This window comes from Octopus sinensis, linkage group LG3, assembly GCF_006345805.1.
Source record: "Octopus sinensis linkage group LG3, ASM634580v1, whole genome shotgun sequence".
Lineage (NCBI taxonomy): Eukaryota > Metazoa > Mollusca > Cephalopoda > Octopoda > Octopodidae > Octopus > Octopus sinensis.
Window position 1 is genome coordinate 164103350 of NC_042999.1, and position 26345 is coordinate 164129694.

General features: G+C 34.9%; 2 protein-coding genes across 3 annotated transcripts in view; both read left to right on the top strand.

Moving 5' to 3' along the window:
- The window catches only part of LOC115209818, a 383965-nt gene that overhangs the window by 308490 nt on the left and 49130 nt on the right, over positions 1 to 26345 (top strand). Inside the window, exons 3-4 of one of the 2 annotated variants that reach the window (XR_004998422.1) lie at positions 7370 to 7456; positions 9085 to 9196. Coding sequence is in view for 1 of the 2 variants with exons in the window: in XM_029778373.2 (XP_029634233.1) it covers positions 7370 to 7456; positions 9085 to 9182 (185 nt within the window). In the remaining variant the exon portion in view is untranslated. Of the gene's footprint in view, positions 1 to 7369; positions 7457 to 9084; positions 9515 to 26345 lie in introns of those variants that run through there. The other variant, XM_029778373.2, reaches the window with a different exon arrangement.
- On the top strand, positions 19119 to 21382 carry LOC115209817 (potential E3 ubiquitin-protein ligase ariadne-2). The gene has a single exon (XM_029778372.2). The coding sequence runs from the start codon at positions 19750 to 19752 to the stop codon at positions 21199 to 21201; it is 1452 nt and encodes a 483-aa protein (XP_029634232.1). The 5' UTR covers positions 19119 to 19749; the 3' UTR covers positions 21202 to 21382.

The window sequence follows — 26345 nt, forward strand, 5'->3', positions numbered from 1 at the left end:
GGAAAGGTCATATGTGAATCAAATGTGAAATATCAATAGTTTCTAGAAAGGATTCTTGATACAGTTAAAATATTTGAAAAAAGATTTTCTTAAATTAAAATTATCAAATATATATAAAATAATCTTATAATATCACAAAATGACACAAACATTTTGGAAGGAAGTATTCCTTTTGCTCAAATGCTTTCTCTATCTTCAGTTTTTCAAACGCAAGTGTTATGCGGTAAATCGCTATAAGAAAAGTTGTTTTAGTTACTGTGTTGACTATTTAGTATCATAAAATATTCTCCTTTTGTCTTTTGTATTTCATTATTTTCTTTCTTTATTTCGAAAGAAAGTGAACGTTTTGAATTTTCTAATGCACAAACAACCACATCCTCTCCCACATTTCTGAGTGAAGAATCTTTGATTCGTTACTTATTAATTAACAATTAATACGTTACGATTTTGAAAAAGAATGAAATAGTGATACACACACGTTTATCAGCAACTAAATATTTTAAAGACTTCGTAATAAAAAAACAAAAAGGTCTTCATCGTAGTTTCCTTCGTTTAAAATTCAAATTGCAAATCCCACCTCGTATTATAGAGAAACGTTTATCTCTCTTTTATTAGCTGCCATCACATGGGAAATCACATGTATATATATCCTTTATCTTTTACTTGTTTAAGACATTCGCCTACCGAACTAAGTTATAAAGATGTAAACGAGCTAACACCAGTTGTCAAGCGGCGTGTTGAGGTACAAACACACACACTCACACATACACACAAACACACACACACGCTCATATAGATATATATTAGTAAAAGGCCCTCATACCCCAGGTGTCACGCAGTGGGACTGAGCTCATAACCATGTTCTTGGGAAGCAAAGTTTTTTGACTGCACAGCCATGCCTATGACTACACAAACGTGCGCACGCAAATCAGAGAGAAAGTGAGAGAGGGGCATGTGTGTGTGTGTGTGTGTGTTGTGTGTAGATAGCTGGCTAGCTAGCTAGATAGATAGATAGATAGACAGACAGACAGACAGACAGACAGACAGACAGACAGACAGACAGACAGACAGATAGATAGATAGATAGATAGATAGATAGATAGATAGATAGATAGGTAGATAGATAGATAGATAGATAGATAGATAGATAGATAGATAGATAGATAGATAGATAGATAGATAGGTAGATAGATAGATAGATAGATAGATAGATAGATAGATAGATAGATAGATAGATAGATAGGTAGATAGATAGATAGATAGATAGATAGATAGATAGATAGATAGATAGATAGGTAGGTAGATAGATAGATAGATAGATAGATAGATAGATAGATAGATAGATAGATAGATAGGTAGATAGATAGATAGATAGATAGATAGATAGATAGATAGATAGATAGATAGATAGATAGATAGATAGGATAGATAGATAGATAGATAGATATATAGATAGATAGATAGATAGATAGATAGATAGATAGATAGATAGATAGGTAGATAGATAGATAGATAGATAGATAGATAGATAGATAGATAGATAGATAGATAGATAGTAGGTAGATAGATAGATAGATAGATAGATAGATAGATAGATAGATAGATAGATAGGTAGGTAGATAGATAGATAGATAGATAGATAGATATAGATAGATAGATAGAATAGATAGATAGATAGATAGTAGATAGATAGATAGATAGATAGATAGATAGTAGATAGATAGATAGATAGAAGATAGATAGATAGATAGATAGATAGATAGATAGATAGATAGATAGATAGATAGATAGATAGATAGATAGATAGATAGATAGGCAGACAGACAGATATAAGATCCAGGGATCGAGATGTAGGAAGAAAGTTAGCTTCGAGCAATCCGTAGTAAATATAAAAAAAACTTTCAGGAATGATTGTGGTTTATTGAGACGGAAAGTTGCGGATTATTTTACTTTATCAAAGACGGATGAGCAGAGAAAAGTTCTTTTTTATATTTCACAGTAGGCGACCAGGGTTAGCGAGTGTGCGAAAAAGAATACAACAATTACGGAATGGCGTAGGAGAAACCCGGGCTGCATACGTTTTATAGCGAGTGGAACCTCAGAAGCGGTAAAGTCCAAGTGAGGCGTATACCGCTGGATACTCATCAGGACAAGGATATCTCTGATTGAATCTTCTTTGCGTCCACATGTACCGCCTTGCGACAATGTAACCTTTAATCTAATCAAGATACCTTTGGCCTGAAGAGCAGCCGGTGGTATACACTTCACTTGGATTTTACCACATCTGAGGTTCTACTCGCTATGAAACATATGTAGCCCGCATTTCTCCTGCTCCATTCCGTTACTCTTGTATGTATATATATATATATATATATATATATATATATATATGAATAAATAAATGGAGTTTAACGCAGGTATAAATCAAATATTTTTACTTTCGACACTTGTTTCGAAAATTCCGCTGATATTATTCAAAAGAATAAATGGTATAAAAAATGCAATTTTCTCTTCAGGAAAGTGAAAAAAAAAACGAAACTCGTCAATAAGACATTTTAGCAAAACATGATGGATTTGTATACCGATTAACTGAACGCTATTAATATTGTTTAAAAAGACGTTATATGATATAACGTCATAAGTAGCTTACAGAAAGAGTAGGGATATTTATAGTGAATGTTAAATATAAAGGAAATTAAAGTTTAAATTATATATAATGATCGAGACTACTTATATGCACTAAAGGTGTGTTTTTGCCAATGTTTACATCTGTATGCTCGCTCTATAACCATGTTTACTAGGGGATTTTTAGAAAAATAATGAAAAATAGTTCAGAATTACAGAGAAGACACAATTCCTTGCCTTTGTCATAAGGTATCGAAATTGAGAGAATCAACCATTCTAAATGAAATTGTTCATTGTGGTCTTTTAGATTCTAAATTAATTTACTGAGCCCAGTACTGTTACGTTTATTCCTATCCCTAAATGTTGAGTAATGGATAGAAATTCTTTCAGATAACTCTAACGATGCGCTTCCAATGTAAAATCGTACTTTATTCCTAGTATTGATTATACACTGGTATATAGAATTTTTAATTTTAGAGTTACTTGACATAAACTTAATTCTGTTGGAATTGACTTCAGATACAATAACCTTGTTATTAATATTTCTAGAGGGCTGGATAGTATTAGCTAAATTAATGTTAGTATTAGTAAATGTATTAATATTTAACAGGTGGTTATTATGTGAAGAGATAATTTGTAAGAGATTTTTGTGTTGGAAAAACCGATCCTAACCGTATGTGAATTGATAATAGAGTAATACCTAGTACTTTTTGGAAAATTCCTAACAATAGCTTGACGAAGCAGCAGTGGGCGATTAGATTTAATTTGTCTCCCGTAAGGAATTATTAACCAAATATTTTTACTAGTATTTATAGCGTAATTATTTTTGAAAGTGTTATATTTACTTTTAGAACGATAATAGGAGGTTAAATAAGGGTTATCTCCCTTCATTCGTTTTGTATCGGTGCATAAGTTATGTTTGTTATCAATAATTCTTTTACGACTAGAAATCTTATCTAGATTGTTGAATTTACAATTAGACTGAGTAGAATCAATGTAGAAAATGTTCTCTGTATAACCTGCTTTAATTAAAGCAGAGTTATAAAATTCAGCGTTAACATTGAAAATGTCAACATTAGCAGATAATTTAGATAATCTAAATGAAATGTTTTTAACTAAGTTCTTAGTAATTGCCCTAGGATGATTACTAAATTTGCTAATGTACTTAAGATTGGTCAACGGTTTACGATATGGGAAGTAAGAGTCACTGTGTAAATTAAGCGTAATATCTAAAAAGTTGACCTTCGTCATATCATCATCAAAAACGATTTTTAAGCCATTCTACTGAAAAATTTAACTAAACTATTCTTAACTTTTTGTACCTTTTGGTTGGAAACATTTTGGAGGTAAAGTAAACAATCATCACGATATAGACCTGCATAAATGTTAGGGAACTCTTCTGTCATTTCAAAAATAATATATATACAGACCAAATTTAATAATAGATCTTCTGGCTGCCAACACAACATTAATTTCTTCTCGGGTGAGACCACCTATGTTATGAGCAAGCCAAAGTGCCTTATTAAGTACTATTGGATTGAGAGATGAATAAAAATTGGAAATATCAAACTGGATAAACTTAGTACTCCCCTTATTAGTAATAGAACTAAACCAGTCAACTACTTGAAACGAATTAGACCATAAGCTAAGTTTTAATGTTTTAATTAAATTAGGAATATATTTATCTAGTATATTTTTACTAAGGATACCGATGTCAGAGCTAGAAGGGCAGATAAGCCTTAATGATGGGTTAGTAAAAAAAATTTGTGATCCTTCAAAATGAACCTAGGTTGCTTAGGATCAAGTGGTTCTGTCTTCATTTGTAGGTTATACTTCTCCATAATTTTCATAGCCTCAATGTTGGCTTTCTTAAGTATTCTTTTATCAGCAATTTTATACTTTTTCTGAATTTCTTTTTTAAGTAATTCCAAATAATAGTCTTTATCAAGTTTGTACAGATTTCCAGTCTTATCAGATTGAACCAACATAGTATCCATAGAATTGATTTCTTTGGTGATGTTGCGAAGATACCTCAGATGTTTATTTCTTAGTGGTGATCGGTGAAATTTAACATTTTTCACAATGGACCAGAGATCATCTTGAAATTGCTTCAATATTGGGTTAGGCGGCGGACTATTTTTAAATTTAAATAACTTGTTGAACTCAGATGTTTTATCATTAGCGTGTTGTTGAGTGTCATTTTTGTCAAAGAAAAAGGTAAGCCATCTTATACGGTAGATGAATGAATTTATCTTATTGACAAGTTGTTTAAGGAAAACATTCCTTGGTGGAATAGGAATGTCCTTGAGAGATGCGTTAATATTCAATAACTCCATATGCTGTTACTATTCAGTTAGCAGGTTATTAATAAACATGATTAAAGTATTATAAATAGATGAGTGTATTTTTAACTTGTTAACAATTAACAACCTCTTTACTTGTGAGATTTTTGCTACCCTAGTAACTATTTATTTATTTTTTCCGTTTTCCTTGTTAAGGTAAAAATACACTCATTTATATATATATATATATATATATATATATATATATATATATATATATATATAATATATATATATATATATATATGTAGGTCCGGGTTGAGTCGGGGTTAACCACAGTAAATAAGGTACTCAATACATAGCAGAGTAAAAATAATATATATATATATATATATATTATATATATATCGTCCGTAGTTCATATATATCTGAAATGGAAGCAACCTCTAAAGCATTAGAATATATTTTTAAGTAAGTTAAATGTTGCGATCGGTCATAGATTGATCATTGGTTCCCACCAATAAAGCGCTTACCAGTATAGGCGACTCGCCGGATTCAAATGTACGAAGGTGCATAATCCGTTCACAACTGGAGGAAAAAATATGTGAGTCAGTTAAATTCGTAAGGGGGATTACGCCATCCCGTCTGCAGCAGTACTGGACAAACTATTTTGTTTACACATCTAACTGATCGTGAAGTGTTTCTTCCTCCAGTTGCAGAGAGGTTTTGCGCTTTAGGCCTTTTGAGTCTGACGAGTCGCCTCTACTGCTAAGCGCTTTATAAGTGCGAAACCAATGACTGGCCATAACATTTAACTTCCTAATACACACACACACACACACACAAATACACACAAATACACACAAACACACACACACACAGTCATATATATATATAAGCAATTAAGATTCAAGTGAGTTCTGTTGAATTCACATGAATATGGTACTTAACTTGGATGCACCAGAAATCTATATGGTGTTAACCATACAATAATGCGGGGTGATTATAAATAGGAAAAAAGCAACAAGAATGGATCAATATTTCGGTACAATTGTTTCGTACGAAGACAGCTTTATTAAGGCTACAAACATTGCAGTAAATATAAGTGACCCGTACTCATCAGCCGAAAAAACATCTGAGATCTCCAAATATATATATATATATATATATATATATATATATATTATATATATATATATATATATTATATATATATATATATTGTATATAAGAAAAAGGGACAGGCAACAGGTTGCTTGACCGCATACCGAAAAGGTAGAAATAGCAGTCAAGAATGCTTATTTCTATTTTTCACAAAAAGCAACCTGTTGCCTGTCCCTTTTTCTTATATACAATATATATACTGAACTTTACAGAAGTTCCTGCCGTTAATCGGCTATATTTACATACTGAATTCTACCAGTAAATAATTGTGGTCTTTTTTTTAAAAACCATTATAGAAATTATTTACTCTTATTATTATATTATATATATATATATATATATATTTCCTGCTTTTATTGTTAAGCTCGTCTTCTCTTTTCTCGCCTCTCCATTATTTCTCTCTCTATTTTCCCACTCTCTCACTCCCTCGCGCTTTCTCTCCTTCTCCTTCACTCTATCTCTCCCTCTGTTACCGTATGTTATCTTAGACCTCACCTTTTCATTCAGTCCTACTTTCCTTCGTTCATTTTTTTTTTTCAATTTTCATGCTTTTATTTATGCTTTCATTCCGCCCAGAAATTTTTCATTATTCTCTTTATTCTATTTATCGACACCCAAATTAATAACATCTATGAACGATATTATTATTGGCATAAGGCGACGAGCTGGCAGAAACGTTAGCACGCCGGGCGAAATTCTAAGCGGTATTTCGTCTGCCGCTACGTTGTGAGTTCAAATATCCGCCGAGGTCGACTTTGCCTTTCATCCTTTCGGGGTCGATTAAATAAGTACCAGTTCTCGCACTGGGATCGATATAATCGACTTAATCCGTTTGTCTGTCTTTGTTTGTCCTCTCTGTGTTTAGCCCCTTGTGGGTAGTAAAGAAATAGATATTATTATTGACATCATAATAATTATTCTTCAAAACGAATAAAGCGACAAATGGTTAAAGTCATTAGAGCACTGGATAAATTGCTTTCCGCTTATTGCGCTGGTTTTCTGCGCTCTAAGATCAAATACCGCTGAGATCGACTTGTCCTTTTAAGGTAACGATTTGGCAGAATCGTTAACACAGCGGCCAAAGTTCAAATTTCGCCGAAGGTGACTTTGATTTTCATCCTTTCGGAGTCGATAAAAAAAAATACCAGTTGAACACTGGGATTAATGTTATCGACTAACCCTGTCCCCATCAAAATTTCAGGTTTTGTGTTCATAATAAAAAGAAAAAAAATTATCATTCAAAACTACAGCAAATATTCAACTTAAACCATTTTTTCTTTCCCTCTTCTTTTTGACAGCTAGAAAAATAACAACCCACAAAATTCGAACGGGACTATCTAGGGTTTCGACTTCAGAGAATATGACTTCGGCGAAATCTGTTTATGGTAAGAAACGAAGTACTTTTTTGTTTGCTTTTCTCTGATCTTTATTTTCAGGTTTCATGTGTACTCACCAGGAATTAGTTCAGATATATTTCATGGGATTACACTAATATGAGTTGCATACATTTTCCAACGTGAACATTTGCTGTTGCGTAGAGTAGATAGTGAGTCAGTGCTTAATAGGTTATATATATACATACATATATATATATATATATATATATATATATATATATATATATATATATATATATATATACATATGTGTATATATATATATATTATATATATATATATATATATATATATATATACACACATACATACAATCATACATACACACACACACATACATACATACATACATACATACATACATGCATACATACATACATACATACATATGTGTGTGTGTGTGCATGTATGTATGTATCTATGTATATATACACATACGAGGGAGCGCTGAAAAGTTCCTGGGCTTAGGTAAAAGGAAATACAGGAGGATTAGTTAATTATGATTTTAATCAACATATCCTCCTCTCAGATTCACTCACATATTGCAGCAGTCCTTCACTTTTTGAAAACCCTGTAAAAGAACTCTGAAATCTGGACTTCCAGTCAGGCCTTTCATGATGCCCTTAAAGCCAGGAACTTTTCAGCACTCCCTCGTATATATATATATATATATATATATATATATACAAATATAAGAGAGGGTTCACTATGTGGACGCTCTTGCACTAAAATTAGATCCGCAATGGTCTCAACCACCAAGAATTGTTCCCAAGGAGAATTAGCACAACAATGAACGTAAACGAGCAGGACAAATGAAAAATAACAAAAATGTAGATTAATTCTAGACAATTGTTTCACTGTTAATGGATTATGCAATGTTACTTACATAATAGATCCACAGTTCATCAGTAGAATTCGTCATGAATATAATTTATTGAACTGCACGCCAGATTTTAACATAAAGCCAAACACACGTGTGGTTCAGTCTATTATATTCGCAGTTATGATTCGAATGCCCTCGTTATAGCGCGCCAAAATTTCCGAAAAACAAATACTGAATAAATAATTTACTGCAGTATAATTAAAATCAAAAATAAGGGTGAAAAAATTGGATATTAATTTAATAACATCAATTTAACACCAAGGGCACACGTGTGTTCATATATTCTGAGTGATAAGGATTAAGATTTTCAAATAACTTGGTGACGCAGTGCAGTTATGTAAACTATTTGAAATATCTCTACATTCTTTAGTCTCCTGGCTCTTTCTATCTGTTTCTTTGTTTCTCTCCCATTCCTGCCCCCACCAGTCTCTCCTCACTTCTCTGTCTCTGACTCTCTCTCTCTCTCTCGCTCTCTCTTCATGCATCACCAAAGACACTCATAACTTGAAGTTCTTGGGGACTGTGAAGCCAATATTATGAATTTGTTTAACTATATAAACTGACTTGTTGGGATATTGATCAGCACTGATCGTGTCTTTAACTTTCTAATATAAAATACTATATCTAACATACATGTTGCCTCGTATGTATTGTATATTTATTCAGTATTGTATTTATCACATAAAAATTTACTGTGCTTTCACTCTTTAATGTTTGTTATATTCTTTTTCAGTGCACGATAACAAGTCAGCCACAGAAGAGACGTTTATATATACACAGATGTCTACTGATATAGTTCTCAACACAACAGAGTATCACAAATTCAGTTAAGCTAGTCTACTAATGTAAGCATCGACTATTTTTGTTCGAACAAGTTTTATGATATAGTTAGAATATCAGGTGTTTCTTTCACTGATTAACTAACAACACTTCTAAAGAACATTATTGATTCTTTGGCAAAATCTTATTTATTTATGATTGCAGTAAAATCACATAGGGATAAATAGAAGATTTGTCCAACACTATTATGTTATTTTCATAGCTCTTTTAAAGTATAATCTTGTGAATTATACTAAACGTTTTAACGTAAAAAACTGTCTGAAGCATCAGTCTCTGATAGCAAAACAAACTTTTTTTTAAACCTATTAAAGAAATTTTTAACTCCGATATCTGTAAAAATTTTTAAATTGAAAACTTACAATCTTTCTAAAAAGAAATACACTGTGTGGTATAATACTGAAATAATATGGTGGCTAACATCGTAGATTAAAAGATTGGGCCCTCTGTCAGCTACAGGGGTTCAAATCCTTTTTGAAGCTATTTCATCGCTAATATTTTTGGCAATGTTATAAACGTCACATTTTCAATTTCTCCTTTGCCTGTAAATACAAGGCCACACTGCATAATTGACAGAAGCCAATTAAACTTAAATGATATTAGTAATGAGAGATCAGACGAAATTAAGCAATCTCAGGTTCAAGCCTTGCTTCTCTTGTGCACCAACCAAATTATCTACGATAATTTAATCGAAATTATCTCAGAATGAAACGATGACTGTGATATAAAGACACAGGTTACCATATTCATATTTTGCTGATGTTTAATTATTAGATTCTTAATCTCAGCCAAATGAGCGTTAGGTTGTTTTCTGTGCCAGTAGATTGTACAATTCGTGGGGTGTAGATGGATTACTGGCTTTAAATCCCAGAAAATCACGATAATCTCTATTCACATTACTTTTTCTCGTAATATTTATATAGTTTTGACTATCATCCAGGCATCTTATTTATAATATTCCATATAGCAAAATTTCGCCTCATCTAGTAGAGAGTTGAAAAATATAGTATTTTATTTGACTCGATTTAGAAATTGCCAGCTAAACACTGAATAAAATCAATCAAGCAGATTCTAAGAGTCTGCAAATTGCAACAAAATATTTCTGTCTTCGTGACCGATTTTTGATGTTTTCTTTCCATATAAAAACAGGCTGTACCCTTCCATTTGGCAGTTTCAAAACGGAATCACATTAAACGGGTTTTTTTCAATTTTTGTAACCCATCATCGGGTCATAGCTTCTGTTTTTGGGTTTAGTATACAATTCCTTATAATTATATATATATATTTCTTCATATATATATATATATATATATGCCTTGTTTCTTCGTGCATATACATATATGTGTATGTGTGCGCATGTGTTTATGAGAGTATAAAGTTTATTCATGTGCTTGTACATAATTCCCAATAGCATTTTGTAAAATGAAATATCAACAAATGATGAACGTCAATATAAAGAGCCGAAAGTATAGAAAGTATATGTGAGGCAGTGAGGCTCAAAAATATGGCATAAAGTGTAAGCATTTGCAAGAATACATCATTCCAAATGTTTGCTGTGTAGCTTTATACAATGGTGCAACACCATGTGGCATTTCGTGGTGATTCAATGTATTGGTTATGATATGTAGGATGCAATGTGACAGGTGATATTAGCGAAGATTTAGGTTAGACAGGGTTGGAAACGATGTTGTATATTAGTAAATGACTTATATTGCTGTGTACTGAAAGTCGAAGTAGGTATAGTTGTATATTAGGAAACAATGTAAAATGTTGCTGTGTACTAGGAGCGACAAAGTATTGGGGAATTACCTGGAATATAATTATGTATTGGGGAATGACTGGACATTGTGTGCTGAGGAATGGCGTTGGGTGTTCTTGTGTATTTAGCGAATGGCAATGTTTGTGAGAATACAGCAAAGTATATGAGTCAATGGTTTGGGATAACAAACTATTTAAGTTGTTAGTTTAGCATGAAAATCTTCTTGTGAAGCAGACTACTTATAACCTACACCAAGAAAATAATCTCCTGGACTGGAAATATTTGAGCAGTTTTTTCCGTGGAGGATAAAACCGTCTTCAATCTTTTATTTATTTTTTTCCTATGCACTCTAAAATATTTCTATGCTCAGCGATTTCCTTTCTTTAAATAAACAATTACACACTGCTTCATCACAACGCCATCTAGGAGAACACTTTCCAACTCATATTTTATCAAATTCCTTTTGCAGTTTGAAGTTCGGTTATTTTTTCCCAGAACTCTAGAATTTATTGAACTATTTGCTGTTACATCTCACCACCAAGACTTCAATGTACATGATATCAATCACTATTCCTACTTAATGTTTTGTTCATAAGTATCAATAAAACTTAACCAAGACATCTCACGTCAAACCTGCAGGTCTATGTATATATTTATGTGCGTGTGTGTATATATATATACACGCACATACGTGCATATATATATATATATATATATATATATAATATATATATATATTATATATATATATATATATTATATATATATATATAAGTATATGTATGTATATACATGCACACACACATGCAATTTATATATATATATATATATATATATATATATATTATATATATATTTATCTGTATGTATGCATATATGCATGCATTTATATACATATGTATATACATAATAATGATCACTAAAGTCACCGATAGATGGGTAGATAAATAGATAGATGGTTAAGCCACCATACCTGACTCTTTCCATTATGCCTCACATCCCAGACTTTACGTCGCTGTTTGTTTCCTCTCGCTACCAACCTGCAACAATGTAACCTTCAATTTTCCTCACTCTATCCAGAATGTTTCCCTACGTAAGAGGAGTGAATTTAGAAGGGATATAAACATCCGACTATACGGTCTTATATGCTACCTACATTCCTCAAGGCAAAATATTGGGTTCTTATAGGCAATATCCTCAATATTCCTACATTCTTATTCAGACTCCTCGGTATAGTACATGTAAGTAGGGGTTCTAAAATACATCATGGGCGATGATCAATAAAAAACATCGCTTGTGGTTGTGCTTAGTCTAGAAAATATTACAAAATTAAGGGAGTAACATCCCGTTTAGAATAAGAAAATGCTTCATTTGAAGACAAATGTCAAAATCCCAGATTAGAGGAGCTGCTGTTAAAAAGTAATATTGGACGGTTATAGGAATAATTTTGGGAAGCTGAAGCAGTTTTTGAGTTGCCATCGATATACAGAAAATTCAAAATATGTTACAACTATTGAGCTATGATTAGCTCTGTTTCAAGCTATCACAATGTTTCGTTTTGTCTTTTATGTTCACAATTTTGTATAATTAAATTCTAAATGAAGGACATTACCTATCTTGATTATATATCGAGACAGATATACTAAATAATATGAATGCTGGGACTAAAGCAAATATCAGATACATACAATGCACACGTCCATCCATAGAGAGTTGTGCGAGTCTGTGTTATGTGTGCGCGGGTGCATGTGAATGCATGTCTGTATATAAAAAATATATTAATATGTACATATATATGTATATAAGGGGTATATATATATATCGAGAGTTATTTACATATGTATGAATGTATGTATGTATGTATGTATATATAATGTTATGCACACATACTTGCTAGTCAAGAGCACATTTAAAGCTCAATAAAATATTAATAGATTTCAGAGCTCTGGTTATTGTCCGTGAGATAGACATGAAAGGAAACTGAAAATTAAGTGTTATTTCGTGCAAACACATATAAAAAATAGTTTAATATTCTGGTATAATTTATGGTTCCATCGAGTTGCTCTTTCGTCTTTTCAGCCTGTAACTATAGGCAGCTGTTAGGTAGCCAGGCTTTTATAATTGTGAATAGCTCGCAGCCCTTATTCAACGATATATATATATATGATGTATGATATATATATATATATATATATATATCTATATATATATATATATATATATATATATAGATATATATATATTTTATTTATATTTCTTGACTTGTTTTATTTATATTTCCTGAGCGCCATACTAATACAATTGTTTGTTTGTTTTCCACCTGCTTCGTCTTTTGTCTATTTTCATAAAGCTTCCCGTTATATATATATATATATATATATATATAATATATATAATATATATATATATATATATATATATATATATATATATTTATATATATTATATTAAATTAGAGATAAAACCACTATTAGGCAAATCATACAATGAAAAACTTAAGCCAATACATAAGATTATTTAATTTATATTATTTAAATATATAACAAAATTATTAATATACATATATACACACACACACACACCACACACACATACATACATATATATACATATAGCAATAAGTAAATGGAGGGGATCAATAGGTGGTTCATCAACTTTTAGACACTATATTAACTTATTTATTTATTTACTATATATACATATATATATTTATTTATTATTGCAAATTTGGGATATTTACCAATAGATAAACAACTTCTATTTCAGGATGACCTCATGGTATGGTATACGCAGAGAAAATTAAATCAGATAAAATAATTAAAATAACATAAAATAAAATTAGTTAAATAAATATATCTTACCTGTTATTGATCTGTGGGGAAAGAAGTTAGTACAAGTAATCGCTACATGTATTTCTGCGCTGTTGGGGTATGTATTAAGGCTATACTTAATACATAAATCCACCAGTGCGTCTTCAGGCCATATATGTTATTATTATGTACGGGTAAAAGTTAAAAATTATATTAAAAATAAAAATTACAAATATATTTTAAAATATTAAATGCCTAAAGTACAATTAAATAACTAAAGATATATATTGAAAATGCTCTACCTGAGGAAATTATTAACGATTGAATTAGAAACACATCAAATCTTATACTATATCTAAATATATATTATAGAAATTATATTACTTGTAATAATTTTGTGTAAAATATACCCCTGTCAATATTAGTATAATAAAACATGTTTTATGTTAAATGTGAGTTAATAGTCTAGAATAAAAATTAATTAGTAAATACAACTACTTACGTTAGAAACTTAGTGAATAAAAGAAACAATGAAGATAGATTACTTTACGACAAGTTCAAGACCAAATGGCCGCTCCCACTGTCAAACGCTAAGTATTATGGGAATTGGGTATAATATAAAAGAATAAAATAAAATACTCTGAAAATACTCTAAAAATAATACTATACGAGAGGTTGGAGTCAAGAGGAGATAATAACTAGAAATGGGGCTATAATCGTAAATCTAGTTATAAATGGAGTTTTAAAGTGTTGTAGATTTTGAGATTTATGTTACATAAATGTAACCTGACTATGCATTTAAAGGGAATATTGTTTAATAAGTACGAGCTGGCAGAATCGTTAGCACGCTGGGCGAAATGCTTAGCGGTATTTCGTCTGCCGTTACGTTCTGAGTTCAAATTCCGCCGAGGTCGACTTTGCCTTTCATCCTTTCGGGGTCGATAAATTCAGTACCATTTACGCACTGGGGTCAATGTAATCGACTTAATCCGTTTGTCTGTCCTTGTTTGTCCCCTCTGTGTTTAGCCCTTTATGGGTAGTAAAGACATAGGTAATATTGTTTAATAGATACTTAGTATATACGTATGTAAAACTACTATAAATACTATTAAAACTTCTAGTAACTATATTCATCATAAGTGTGTGGAGATGATATGCTTTGTGGAGGGAGGGGGTTATTTTATATATTTTTCATTTTATTATACGTAAAGCTATTTCTATGCCGGCATTTTATTCCTCTCTCTTCACCAGTGTTTATTAATAAGAACTCTCTCGACTATTTTCATAAACTCTGTTGTACATAATAAGCACATTTTGTTACCTATTTTATATGTGTTCGCTCTACAAATAATATAGCAGTTAAGGGTGTATTCTATTTTATTAGATTTTAACTCCCAAATGTATTTACTTAGACCTGTAGAATTTTTTAATTTGGGATTTTTGAAAGACTGATAATGCTGGGAAATTCTTCTTTTAATTTCTTTCGCTGTGGATCCAATATATTCTGTATTACTAATATTGTTATTATTATTATTATTAAAGTTTACTATTGACAGTAACCTCGAAGTTTCGGTCAGATAAGCCATCATCGGACAGTGATGCTTTGAAGTTAATCTTGGTTTTATATAATCTCTGTTGAGTTCAAACTCTTCCTTAGGTGTGAGGTTTGAGTGGAGTGATAGTTAGGTTTTAGTGTTGGTTGTTATGGCGAGGTGTTTTTGGAGAAATTTTTATTGATTAAATTTGAATTTATGTCATTGTTTAGAATTTATTCGTGCATGCAGAACTTTGTAAGTAGCTGTGCATATTCAAGTGTTTCCCTTTTGGTGGGTAGTTATATGATAGGTCAATAGTCTAAGTTATTTTGGGGTTTATCGGATTTAATCCTTTGCTTTAACAATGTAAAGGTCAAAGGTGCAAAGTCCAATATTTAAAGACTTAGTAACTGGGTGTGTCAACATTTTTTTGTTGTAATGATATATTTTAGGGGTTCACAAAAGAATATAAGTAGGTATTATGTTTTAGCTGGTCGGTTTCTTTACCTGTCTTTGTTGTTGTTGTAATTTAGAGCATTTCCTGTTTTTATTTGGTAGGTGGTGGTTATTATTATTGAATTAATTAAGGCGGCGAACAGGCAGAATCGTTAGCGTGCCGGCGAAATGCTTAGCGGTATTTCGCCAGTCGTTACGTTCTGAGTTCAAATTCCGCCGAGGTCGAATTTGCCATTCATCCTTTCGGGGCCGATTAAATAAGTACCAATTACACACTAGGGTCGATGTAATTGACCTAATACCTCCCCCCAGCTGCCCTTGTGACAAAAATTTGAAATCATTAATATTGAATAAATACTAAACAATAACATAACCGCAAATTTAATCAATAAAATTCTCTCCAAAGCACCTCTCCATAACAGTCCCCCCTAAACTCTAGTTACCACTCAAACCCACACGGCCAAGTAAGATTTTAGCTCAACAGAGACTATATAAAGCAATATTAACTTCAATGTACCGCAGTCCGTCGATGGCTTAACTGGCTGAAACTTCGAACTCACTGTCAATAATATTCTTGTATATATATATATATATATATATATATAATATATATATATATATATATATATATATATATATTCATACATACATACATATGTATATGTATTTTTCAATCCAAGTACGCACGAACGCACTATATATACACAATAGTTGTAAGAAGAGATTGTCATTTTCAGTAGAGAATGACATCTATTGTACAATTCAATCATTATTTAATGTTATTTATTTCCATTTGCCGAAGAAATGATTTAACATATCGGCTTTAAAGCCTACACAGGCACTTTAAAAGACATCGTATTACATCAAGCTAGGTAAGCCAGTGCTCAATGAATGCAACATAAATCCATACATGACTTATTTTAAAAGACATTGATTTGCCAGATGCGACTATAGGATAAAATGCTGTTTTCGTTCGCGAGGGGCGACTTGGTATTTTAGCCACTCATAGTCAATAAGATAAATGTTTGTCATATATTGAGTAGATTTGGTCGACGGAACCTACTTACCTACAATTTGTGACTCTGTGTGCGTTTGCTCTCACTAAAGGGCAAGTAGGTTTACAGCTTCTAATAATTATTTTCGACCGTTTACGTTCTAAGTTCATACCTTCTCTAACAATTTATAATGCTGGTACTAATGTAACCGTCTGGATTAGATGGCGGCGTAGATGCTTAGAAGTGTTATGTAATCTCCTATTACTTACGACTTAATAATGAAATCAACCTCGGATCAACTTATGAAATCGTTCTCTGCATGGCCAATAAAATAAATAGAAATATCACATGTACGGTTCAATTCCAACCACAAGCGTCGATCTTATGCATTGTGCAAAAAGAGTACTTAGTTAAATATATGATTCTTATGTCAGTGTGTAGTTTAAATATCAGACCAAAATAGAAATTAATTAGATTGTTTCTAATCTAAATTTATTAGACTGGTTTAAAAGATTGTAGAAAAACTTCCGGTCGGTTTTTCATGGTGAGTTCCTTTCTGAAAATAGTAACACCGCAATCTCCTTTAAACTAACCCCATCCAGTTATAAACCTAAAGATATATTTCAGAGGTCGAAGCTGTAATAGTATATTTGAAAACAAAACAGAACGTGATCATATATCTGATTAAAATACGGGATCACTTCATAGCTGAAAAGCAAAGGTAAGGTGGCTCGAACGCCAGTTGAATGATAAGAAATTCGACACTGACGACGCAGACGTGTAGAGTCCTTAAGAATACGAAGAATAGGTATTAGTCTGTAAGTCGGATTCATGGATTGCACAAAGATGTTTGCTAAACTGTCTGGGTACCACAAGTATTCTTTAGCACGATTGACCGGAGGTTACACAGTAACAACAACAACAACAAAGGCAATAACAACAGCAATATCAAAAACATGGAACCTTTCTGAGTACTGGCGTACCTGCTTCCTACATGTGTTGGTCTAATTGAGTAGAGCTGATCAAAAATTCAAAGCAATTAAGTAACAGCAATTAAACAATTAAACAACAGCAGCAAAATAATTACTTTCATTATTTTTTTGTTCATCTGGTTCCGAGACGGTTTTCAATTTTTTGTAGAGATGTCAACGGCTTTTTAAAACAGTTTATGAATTAATAATTTTTTTAAACTTCTGTCTCTTTAAAGCATTCCAGAGAGAATACTTTGTATGTTTGAATTTCTTTTAGTTTTTAAAATTTTAACGAAGTTTACAGCAGTGAGTGCCAGGCTTTAAAACTATTTAGTGTCTGGTTCCATGCATCTAACTTCCGAATTCAAATGACGCCGTTGTATATTACGTCTTTTATTCTGTCTGCAATTGCTATAAAAATACTTGGGTTACACTGGAAACCCGTCAGTCGACCTCTTTCCACTCTTGAAATAATGAGTCTTGTGTCGTCTGGCTAAAGCAATAGCTAAAATGTCATTAATTAATTAGATATATTATTTATTTATGGTTCAATAAAATAAAAATAGGTTGCTTTTTTTACGATTTATATTAATTAGCTCTTTCATAATAAATTGAATACAATTACACCGACACTTCAGCTTGAAAAAATATGCCCTTTTCAAAGCTTAGAACAACAGCAAAATGCATTCATAAAGTAACATTTGACGTCCTCAAAATGTGAATTTGATGCTAGATGTGACACTTAGCCATTGTTTCTCTTTCTCTCTCCCTCCATATATGTGCATGGGGATGTTGTATACATACATGTATACATATACTCATATACATGTATGCATATTAATTCACGATTGCAAGATTGTGGGTTCGATTCCCAGACTGGGCGATGCGTTGTGTTCTTGAGCAAAGCACTTCACTTAGCGTTGCTCTGCGATCATTTTGTTATCTGACATGTGGCACCTAGTTGCACCTGTACAGGTAATGTTGATTTGATGGAAGGAGTGAGCTTATGTCTACACAAACATTTGATTCCTATAAACAAATCATCTGTGTCGTCTAACGACAGGAAAGTCCGTAATATATAACATATATAGGCATATGTATATATATGTGTGTATATATATGCACTCACACACATGAAATAGAAGTGTGTGGGTGTGTGTATAAAACATACATACGTATACACACGGATAATTGTATGTAGAATACTTTTTTTTTGCATTTACTCTGATTTCGTTGTTGTTTATATATATATATACATATATATAATTCCGTGCTATATATATATATATATACACTGCATTATATACTTCAGTTGATATATATACTTCAGATGTGAATATACAGCTTACATTACACAGATACCTGGCTACATCCACACACACACATATATATATACATATATATATATATGCACACATATACATAATATTTATCCTTATATATATAATATATTCAACACGAATGAATATGCATGTATATGTGCATATGTATATATTTGAATACCTAAGTGTTTGAGCTTGGTAAATGTAAAACACCAGTATATATACACACATATATACACACATATAAACACAGATATATTCATGTCAACGTATAAATGTGACTGTATAGCTAATTATATACACAGGACACTACATACATGTATGTCAACATACGAATGATCACCTACATATTTAACATTCAACAGTATATATAACAAATATATATACACACTGTAACACACACACATACATACATACACTATATATAATATATATATGTCCCTGTCTGTGACAGAGTATATGTGTGTGTATATATATAATATATAGAGCCATCTGAATGCTAATGTATACATTCAACTACTATTAGCCGCCAGATATACATACATACACACATATATACATAAGTATATATACACACCTGTTAATTACAAAAAGCTTAGTCATTTTGGTGCCCGATGTGTGGATAAAAGGTAGAAATAGACATAGAAAAAAAAGTTTGGTGACATTAGAGGTCACAACTATTGAAGGAAGCTGCACGTAGCCTCTCATTGATCATGTCATCCGAGATGCAAAGCCAAGCTTCCGACCAGGACTCGGAGTACGACCAGTCTGACCAAGAAGAGGATGATCTTCTGTGTTACTATGACAGCGACAGTAATGACCTTGACATTGACAAACCGAAAAACGACGATACCGAACACTTCGAGTACGAACTCCTAACAGTAGAGGACGTCGAACGGTTGCTAAATGAAGAAGTGGAGTACCTGTGCAGCTCTGTCGATATAAGCCCAGCTCTTTCCAAGATGCTCCTTCAGGAACATGGTTGGCAAAAGGATAACTTGATTAAAAAACACAATGAGAATCCTGCAGGATTACTGGTGGAGTCCAATATAATGCCTTCAGTCAAATATCAGGATCCTGGAGCTAACAGTTTAGTATGCACCGTCTGTACCATCTGGTATTCCCGAGACAGGATGGAGTGTCTAACCTGCGGCCATCCCTTCTGCAAAGAATGCTGGGATAGATATTTTCAAGTACAAATCTACCAAGGGGTCACCATACGAATTCAGTGTATGGCAGCGGAGTGTAACGTGCTCGTACCGGAGAACATAATCTGTGAAGTTCTCAGTCAGCCGGACATCCGAGACCGATACATGAGACTTACATTTATGGACCACGTCAAGACCCATCCTGAGTTGCGATTCTGCCCTGGTCCCAACTGCCCAGTAATAGTCAGAGCCCCACAGCCCCAAGCCAAAAAAGTGGACTGTTCCAAATGCAAAACTTCTTTTTGTTTCAGATGCGGAATAGAATACCACGCTCCCACTGATTGTAATACCATCAAGAAATGGTTAACAAAGTGTGCCGATGATTCCGAGACTGCAAACTACATATCGGCTCACACTAAAGATTGTCCAAGATGTCACGTTTGCATAGAGAAGAATGGTGGATGTAATCACATGCAATGTTCACGATGCAAACATGATTTTTGCTGGATGTGTTTAGGAGATTGGAAAACTCATGGTAGCGAATACTACGAATGCAGTCGTTACAAAGAAAATCCCAACATTGCTAATGAATCTGCCCATGCGCAAGCGAGGGAGGCCCTCAAGAAATACCTCTTCTATTTTGAAAGGTGGGATAATCATGCCAAAAGTCTTAAACTTGAAGAACAGACCCTGACTAGCATCAAAAGTAGAATCCAAGACAAGGTGATGAATAACTCTGGAACGTGGATTGATTGGCAATATCTGCTTGATGCTGCAACTCTGTTGAAAAAGTGCCGATACACTTTACAGTACACCTACCCATACGCCTATTATATGGATAAAGGGGCAAGAAAGGAGCTGTTTGAATATCAACAGGCTCAGTTGGAGGCAGAGGTTGAAAATTTGTCCTGGAAGATAGAGAGAGCTGAAATCACAGACAGAGGGGATTTGGAAAACCAGATGGATGTTGCTGAGAAGAGGAGACTGACATTACTGAAAGACTTTCTTGAGATTTAGGCACAGACACACAGACAGACAACCATGCACGTATACACACACACACACATGCCCAATAACATACGTGTTGCAGACAAGTGGCGGCTTTTACTATTGGAAGATTTAATTGGCATTTAGAGCCCTCCACACACACACACACACACACACATAATTTGTACACACATACAAATATATATACACATACATACACACTTCCATTCATACTTTCAAAAACACGTTTATATATATATATATATATATATATATATATAACCGTTACTTAGCGGTTCGGCAAAAGAGACCGATAGAATAAGTACTGGGCTTACAAAAGAATAAGTCCCGGGGTCGATTTGCTCGACTAGAGGCGGTGCTCCAGCATGGCCGCAGTCAAATGACTGAAACAAGTAAAAGAGTATATATATATATATATATATATATATATATATATATATATGACCTCGTGAGTACCGCCAGTGATTTTTTTCCCCTGTCTTCCCTTCTCGGGATCTTTCCTTCTCCTATGTTTCCGACGAAGAGCTCCGCTCGAAACGTTAAACCCTCCTTCTTCCCTTCTTTCCTGAGCGTCCAATAATACTTTATTTGTTCCACGTCCTCGCGTTGTTGTGTTTTTTTGTGTTTTCTTGTTTGGATTAACTTTATATATATATATATATATATATATATATATATATATATATATATATATATATATATCACCGTGATCACCGTGATCGACTAGACTATCAGATGTTGCTACACATCGCTGGTCACAATGCGCTTCGCATTGTTTTAACCTTCAAATGACGCCACCCCGCTGGCTAAGCGAGCAGGCCATATATATATATATGTGTGTGTGTGTGTGTGTGTGTGTGTGTCTGTGTGTGTGTGTGTGTATGTATGTATGTATGTATTATGTATGTATACATATATATATATTTTTACTCACAGCACACAGCACACACCTTCCATCTTCCATTGTGCTTCCTCATCCACCTCTCACATACCTTCTCTACACCGTTAAACTCAGTACCCACACCACACACACACACCTACATAGGATTGCTTTACAAACACATTCACAAGCACAAACACACATATCAACTCCATACCCACACACTCTATCCAGCAGCCAATATACACACACCAACTGATATCAGAGACACGCACACATGCAGACACAAGCATAAACATACACACACACACACAATATTTACTCATAAACACACATAATACACACGCTACTTGCACAAAGCATAAATGCACACATTTGCTACTATGCATATGCATTTGCACATACACACACATACATCTGATAATCTCACAGACACATACGGCACACTGCCTCACACACTCCCATACATATATACTCGCACACGTTTACATACACGCGCGCGCTCACGCACATATACAGGCGTGCGCACACGCGCAACGCTAGCTCACACACTTCAGCCAGGTTACAGTTGTCTCCCTTTCCATCCAACCACATCCTTTTGGTCAATTCAACATGTAAAACAATTAATCCAGGCACGTTTTTTTCTCTTTCCGTTTTCTTTCTTCATTCTTCTATCAAAGAGCCTAGGCTCGAAGCGTCAAAGACTTTTCCATTTTTCCTGAACGTCAAACTAATACGCTTTGTTTATTGTTCTCTCACCTGTGTCTGTCTTCTGATTTTTTTTGTACATTTTGAACCGTGTGTGTGTGTGTGTGTGTGTGTGGTGTGTGTGTGTGTGTGTGTGTGTGTGTGTATGTGTGTGAATGTGTATGTTGTTTATATGCATACGTTTAGCAGCGTTGTGTAAATATACCCTAGTGGATACATCACAAGGTTCTCCTTCTGCGAGCGAGGCTAAATATATTTTTTGCGTACACATACATACATACATATACATACATACATACATACATACATACATTCAAACATTCATACATACATACATACATACATACATACATACATACATACATAGCATACATACATTCATACATACATACATACATGCATACATACATACATACATACATGCATACATACATACATACATACATACAAACATTCATACATACATGCATACATACATACATACATACATACATACATTCATACATACATACATATGTACATATAATCAATGTTACATGTCATAATGCGTTTCATTCCTCGAAGGCAGTTCTTCAGAAATGCCAGCAAATTTGCATCATAAAATCATTTAAATGGTTGATGATGAGAAAAACTGAAAGAATGTACGGATTACTGGTCAGGGTTTGAATTGGGTAAAACAAATAGATAGAAAAATTTGCTGAGAAAACAAAGCAAATGATTGCTATTGTGTGTGAGCGAGTGTGCGTGTGTGTGTGTGTGTGTGTGTGTGTGTGTGTGTGTATATCAAAATTCATTTTGAATTCAGTTTGTAGATAAAGTTAGAAAAGGAAAAAGGTTTTGTTTTTTTTATAGTGAATACGCAGGAAAAACAATTGGACTTTGAGGCAGCTATTTTAATATATAATGAATACCTGTTTACTTAAACATGCTGTACTTGGGTTAGCTACGACATGTAAGAATACCAGAGCTAAATCCCAAAGAGCTTCATCAAGAGAGCAGATTAGTAACATTCTTTAAAATTACAATTAGAAAAAAAAATTTTTTTAGCTATGCCCAAAAGTCCCCCCCCCCCCGAAAAAAAAATTGAAAAGAAAATATTAAGTGGAGCAACGTTCTAACTGCTATTAAATCGCAAATAAGTGAATCATTTGAAATTTTGTTGTGATATAACATTTGTTAACACCAGTATGTGTCAATTATCTTGCTAACCTTTTGCTTATCAGAAATATTTTATTACTATCTCTAGACAGAGTTCACTTTGCATAAATATATATTTACATCTTTGAAGGTCCCCGGTGATGTTAGGTTGTATCAAATCATGACTATTAAATTTCCATGACTGAAGATCAGCGGCGCTAAGGTCATATTAACAAAATCCGTATCAAAGGGAGTGCTCTCATAGATCTGACATGAGGTGCTGAACACTTGTTGCTGCTAATGTGTTTAGAAGAGATAGAACAATCATTATTATTGCTATTATTGCTGTTCCTGCTGGCTGATTGTTTTACTTACTTTACTTGTACTTGTGGCGACATTCACCCTGGGCGGGTTGAGTCGGCTTCTTCTAGCACCCTTGAGGCATCTCGAACCATGGCAACCCACGCACGACCATCCTGCGCCAGTTCACTGGAGATAGCGAGCCAGTCACGATTCCATCGATGCAGGCCGACCACCTGCGGACCCGTGAGCACGGAGAGGTCCTCCTTGATCGTCGCAGCCCAGGTCTTCATATACCCGCCCGCGCGTTTTCGCCAGTTGGGAAGTGGAGTTGGGAGAAGGACATCGCGGCTCAGTTCACCCACCGGACATGCATAGCCAAACCACCGCAAGCACCGTTACAGAAGGACAGATGGAAGGGTCCGTAGAGATAGGCGACGTCGGAGATTGGCAGTGGGAACACCATCCACCCGACGGTAGCGAAGAATGCACCGGAGGCACTCATTGTCGAAGACTTCCAGCTTTCGTTGATCGACCACCCGCATAGGCCACGTTTCCTAACCATAGAGAAGTACTGTGCGAACGACGGCCTGATATATTCACTCTTTGGTCACCGATGAGATCTCCCTTCGGTCCCACAGACACCACTTTAGGCGTCCAAAGGCAGATCGAGCAGCATTGATGCGATGATCGACCTCAGCTGCACCCTGACCGTTTGGGATCACCTCCAGGTCCTCACCCGTGAGAGATATTGGCTGCCAGATATCAGTCGGAACCAACGACCTCATCACCTTTGACTTAGCGGCATTGATTCGGAGACCAACCGCGGCTGCTGCCGTTTGAACCCCTTCGAGAGCCACCTGAACATCCTCCCTACTTGCACCCATCAGTACGATGTCGTCCGCGTAGGCCAGGTCCGACACCGCGACTTCTCTCCCAACCTCTACGCCTCGGTAGTCCCGGAGCGCGGTGTTGAGAACGTAGTCAATGGCGTAGTTGAAGAGGGTTGGCGACAGCACACACCCCTGCCACACACCTGTCCCAACATCAAACGGCGCCGTCTGCTCATCATAGACCCTGACGCGTGCTCGAGTCGATCGGTAGTAGACTTGTATGAGGTAGAGCAGTTTCTCTGGGATACCGTCCGCCTGCATTATGTGCCACAGGGCCTCCCGATCTACCGAATTAAAGGCAGCATTGAAGTCGATGAAGCATAGAACAGTAGGCTGCTGGTACACCCACCGTTGTTCCAGAACACGCCGGAGGTTGAAGATTTGATCGACACACCCTCTTCCCGGACGGAAGTCACCCTGAGAAGGGCGTGTACGGACATCACGGACGGTCTGGAACCTCTTCAGCAGAAAAATTGCGAAGGATTTGGCAGCAACATCGATAAGGCTGATGCCCCTATAGTTTGAGCACAGCCTTTTGAAGAACGGCAGGAGAGTTGCATCACTCCAGTCCTCAGGGAAACGCTCCGTCGTCCACACCGCCGGGAAGGCTCAATGGAGCGAGGATGCGAAGACATCTGGCTCGGCTTTGTACACCTCTGCTGGAATACCATCTTCGTCTGATGCTTTGTTGTTCCGGAGACGGGTCAGGACACCACGTACCTCCTCGACCGTTTGAGGGGCAGTGCTGCAATCGTAGTCGTCCCCAGTTGGCTGCACGAATGTTTGTGAAGATGGTGGCGAATGGTTGAGCAGCTCGGAGAAGTGGTCCCGCCATCGATCCAGCCGGTCACTAAGATTCGTAATGACCGCGCCAGTCCGATCACGGATCGTCTCACTGATACCCGTATTGCCTGGGCTAGCCTGCTTCACCAGCTGGTAGAGTTAGCGCGAGTCACCACAGGCTGCTGCCCCCTCCATCTGCTCTGCGAATGCACGCCAGTGTGCATTCCGATCGGCCCGGATGGCCCTCGAGGCATGTCGTCGCAGATCTCGAAAATTTGGTGCACCCTCCAGTCGAGCCACTCTCGCCCTCTCAGCGAGTTCAAGAGTGTCGCCGGAGATTCAGTCCCGATGGCGCCGTCTGGTGGACCCAAGATGCTTCCCGGCCACCTTGAGTGCGCTCCATTCCTGCTCCTGTTGTTGAACCAACTCGTCGCCAAGCACTAGGAATCGGT

What these genes read in the sequence shown, in the direction of transcription:
- LOC115209817 (XM_029778372.2), top strand. Translation starts at nt 19,750, where the DNA reads ATGTCATCCGAGATGCAAAGCCAAGCTTCCGACCAGGACTCGGAGTAC.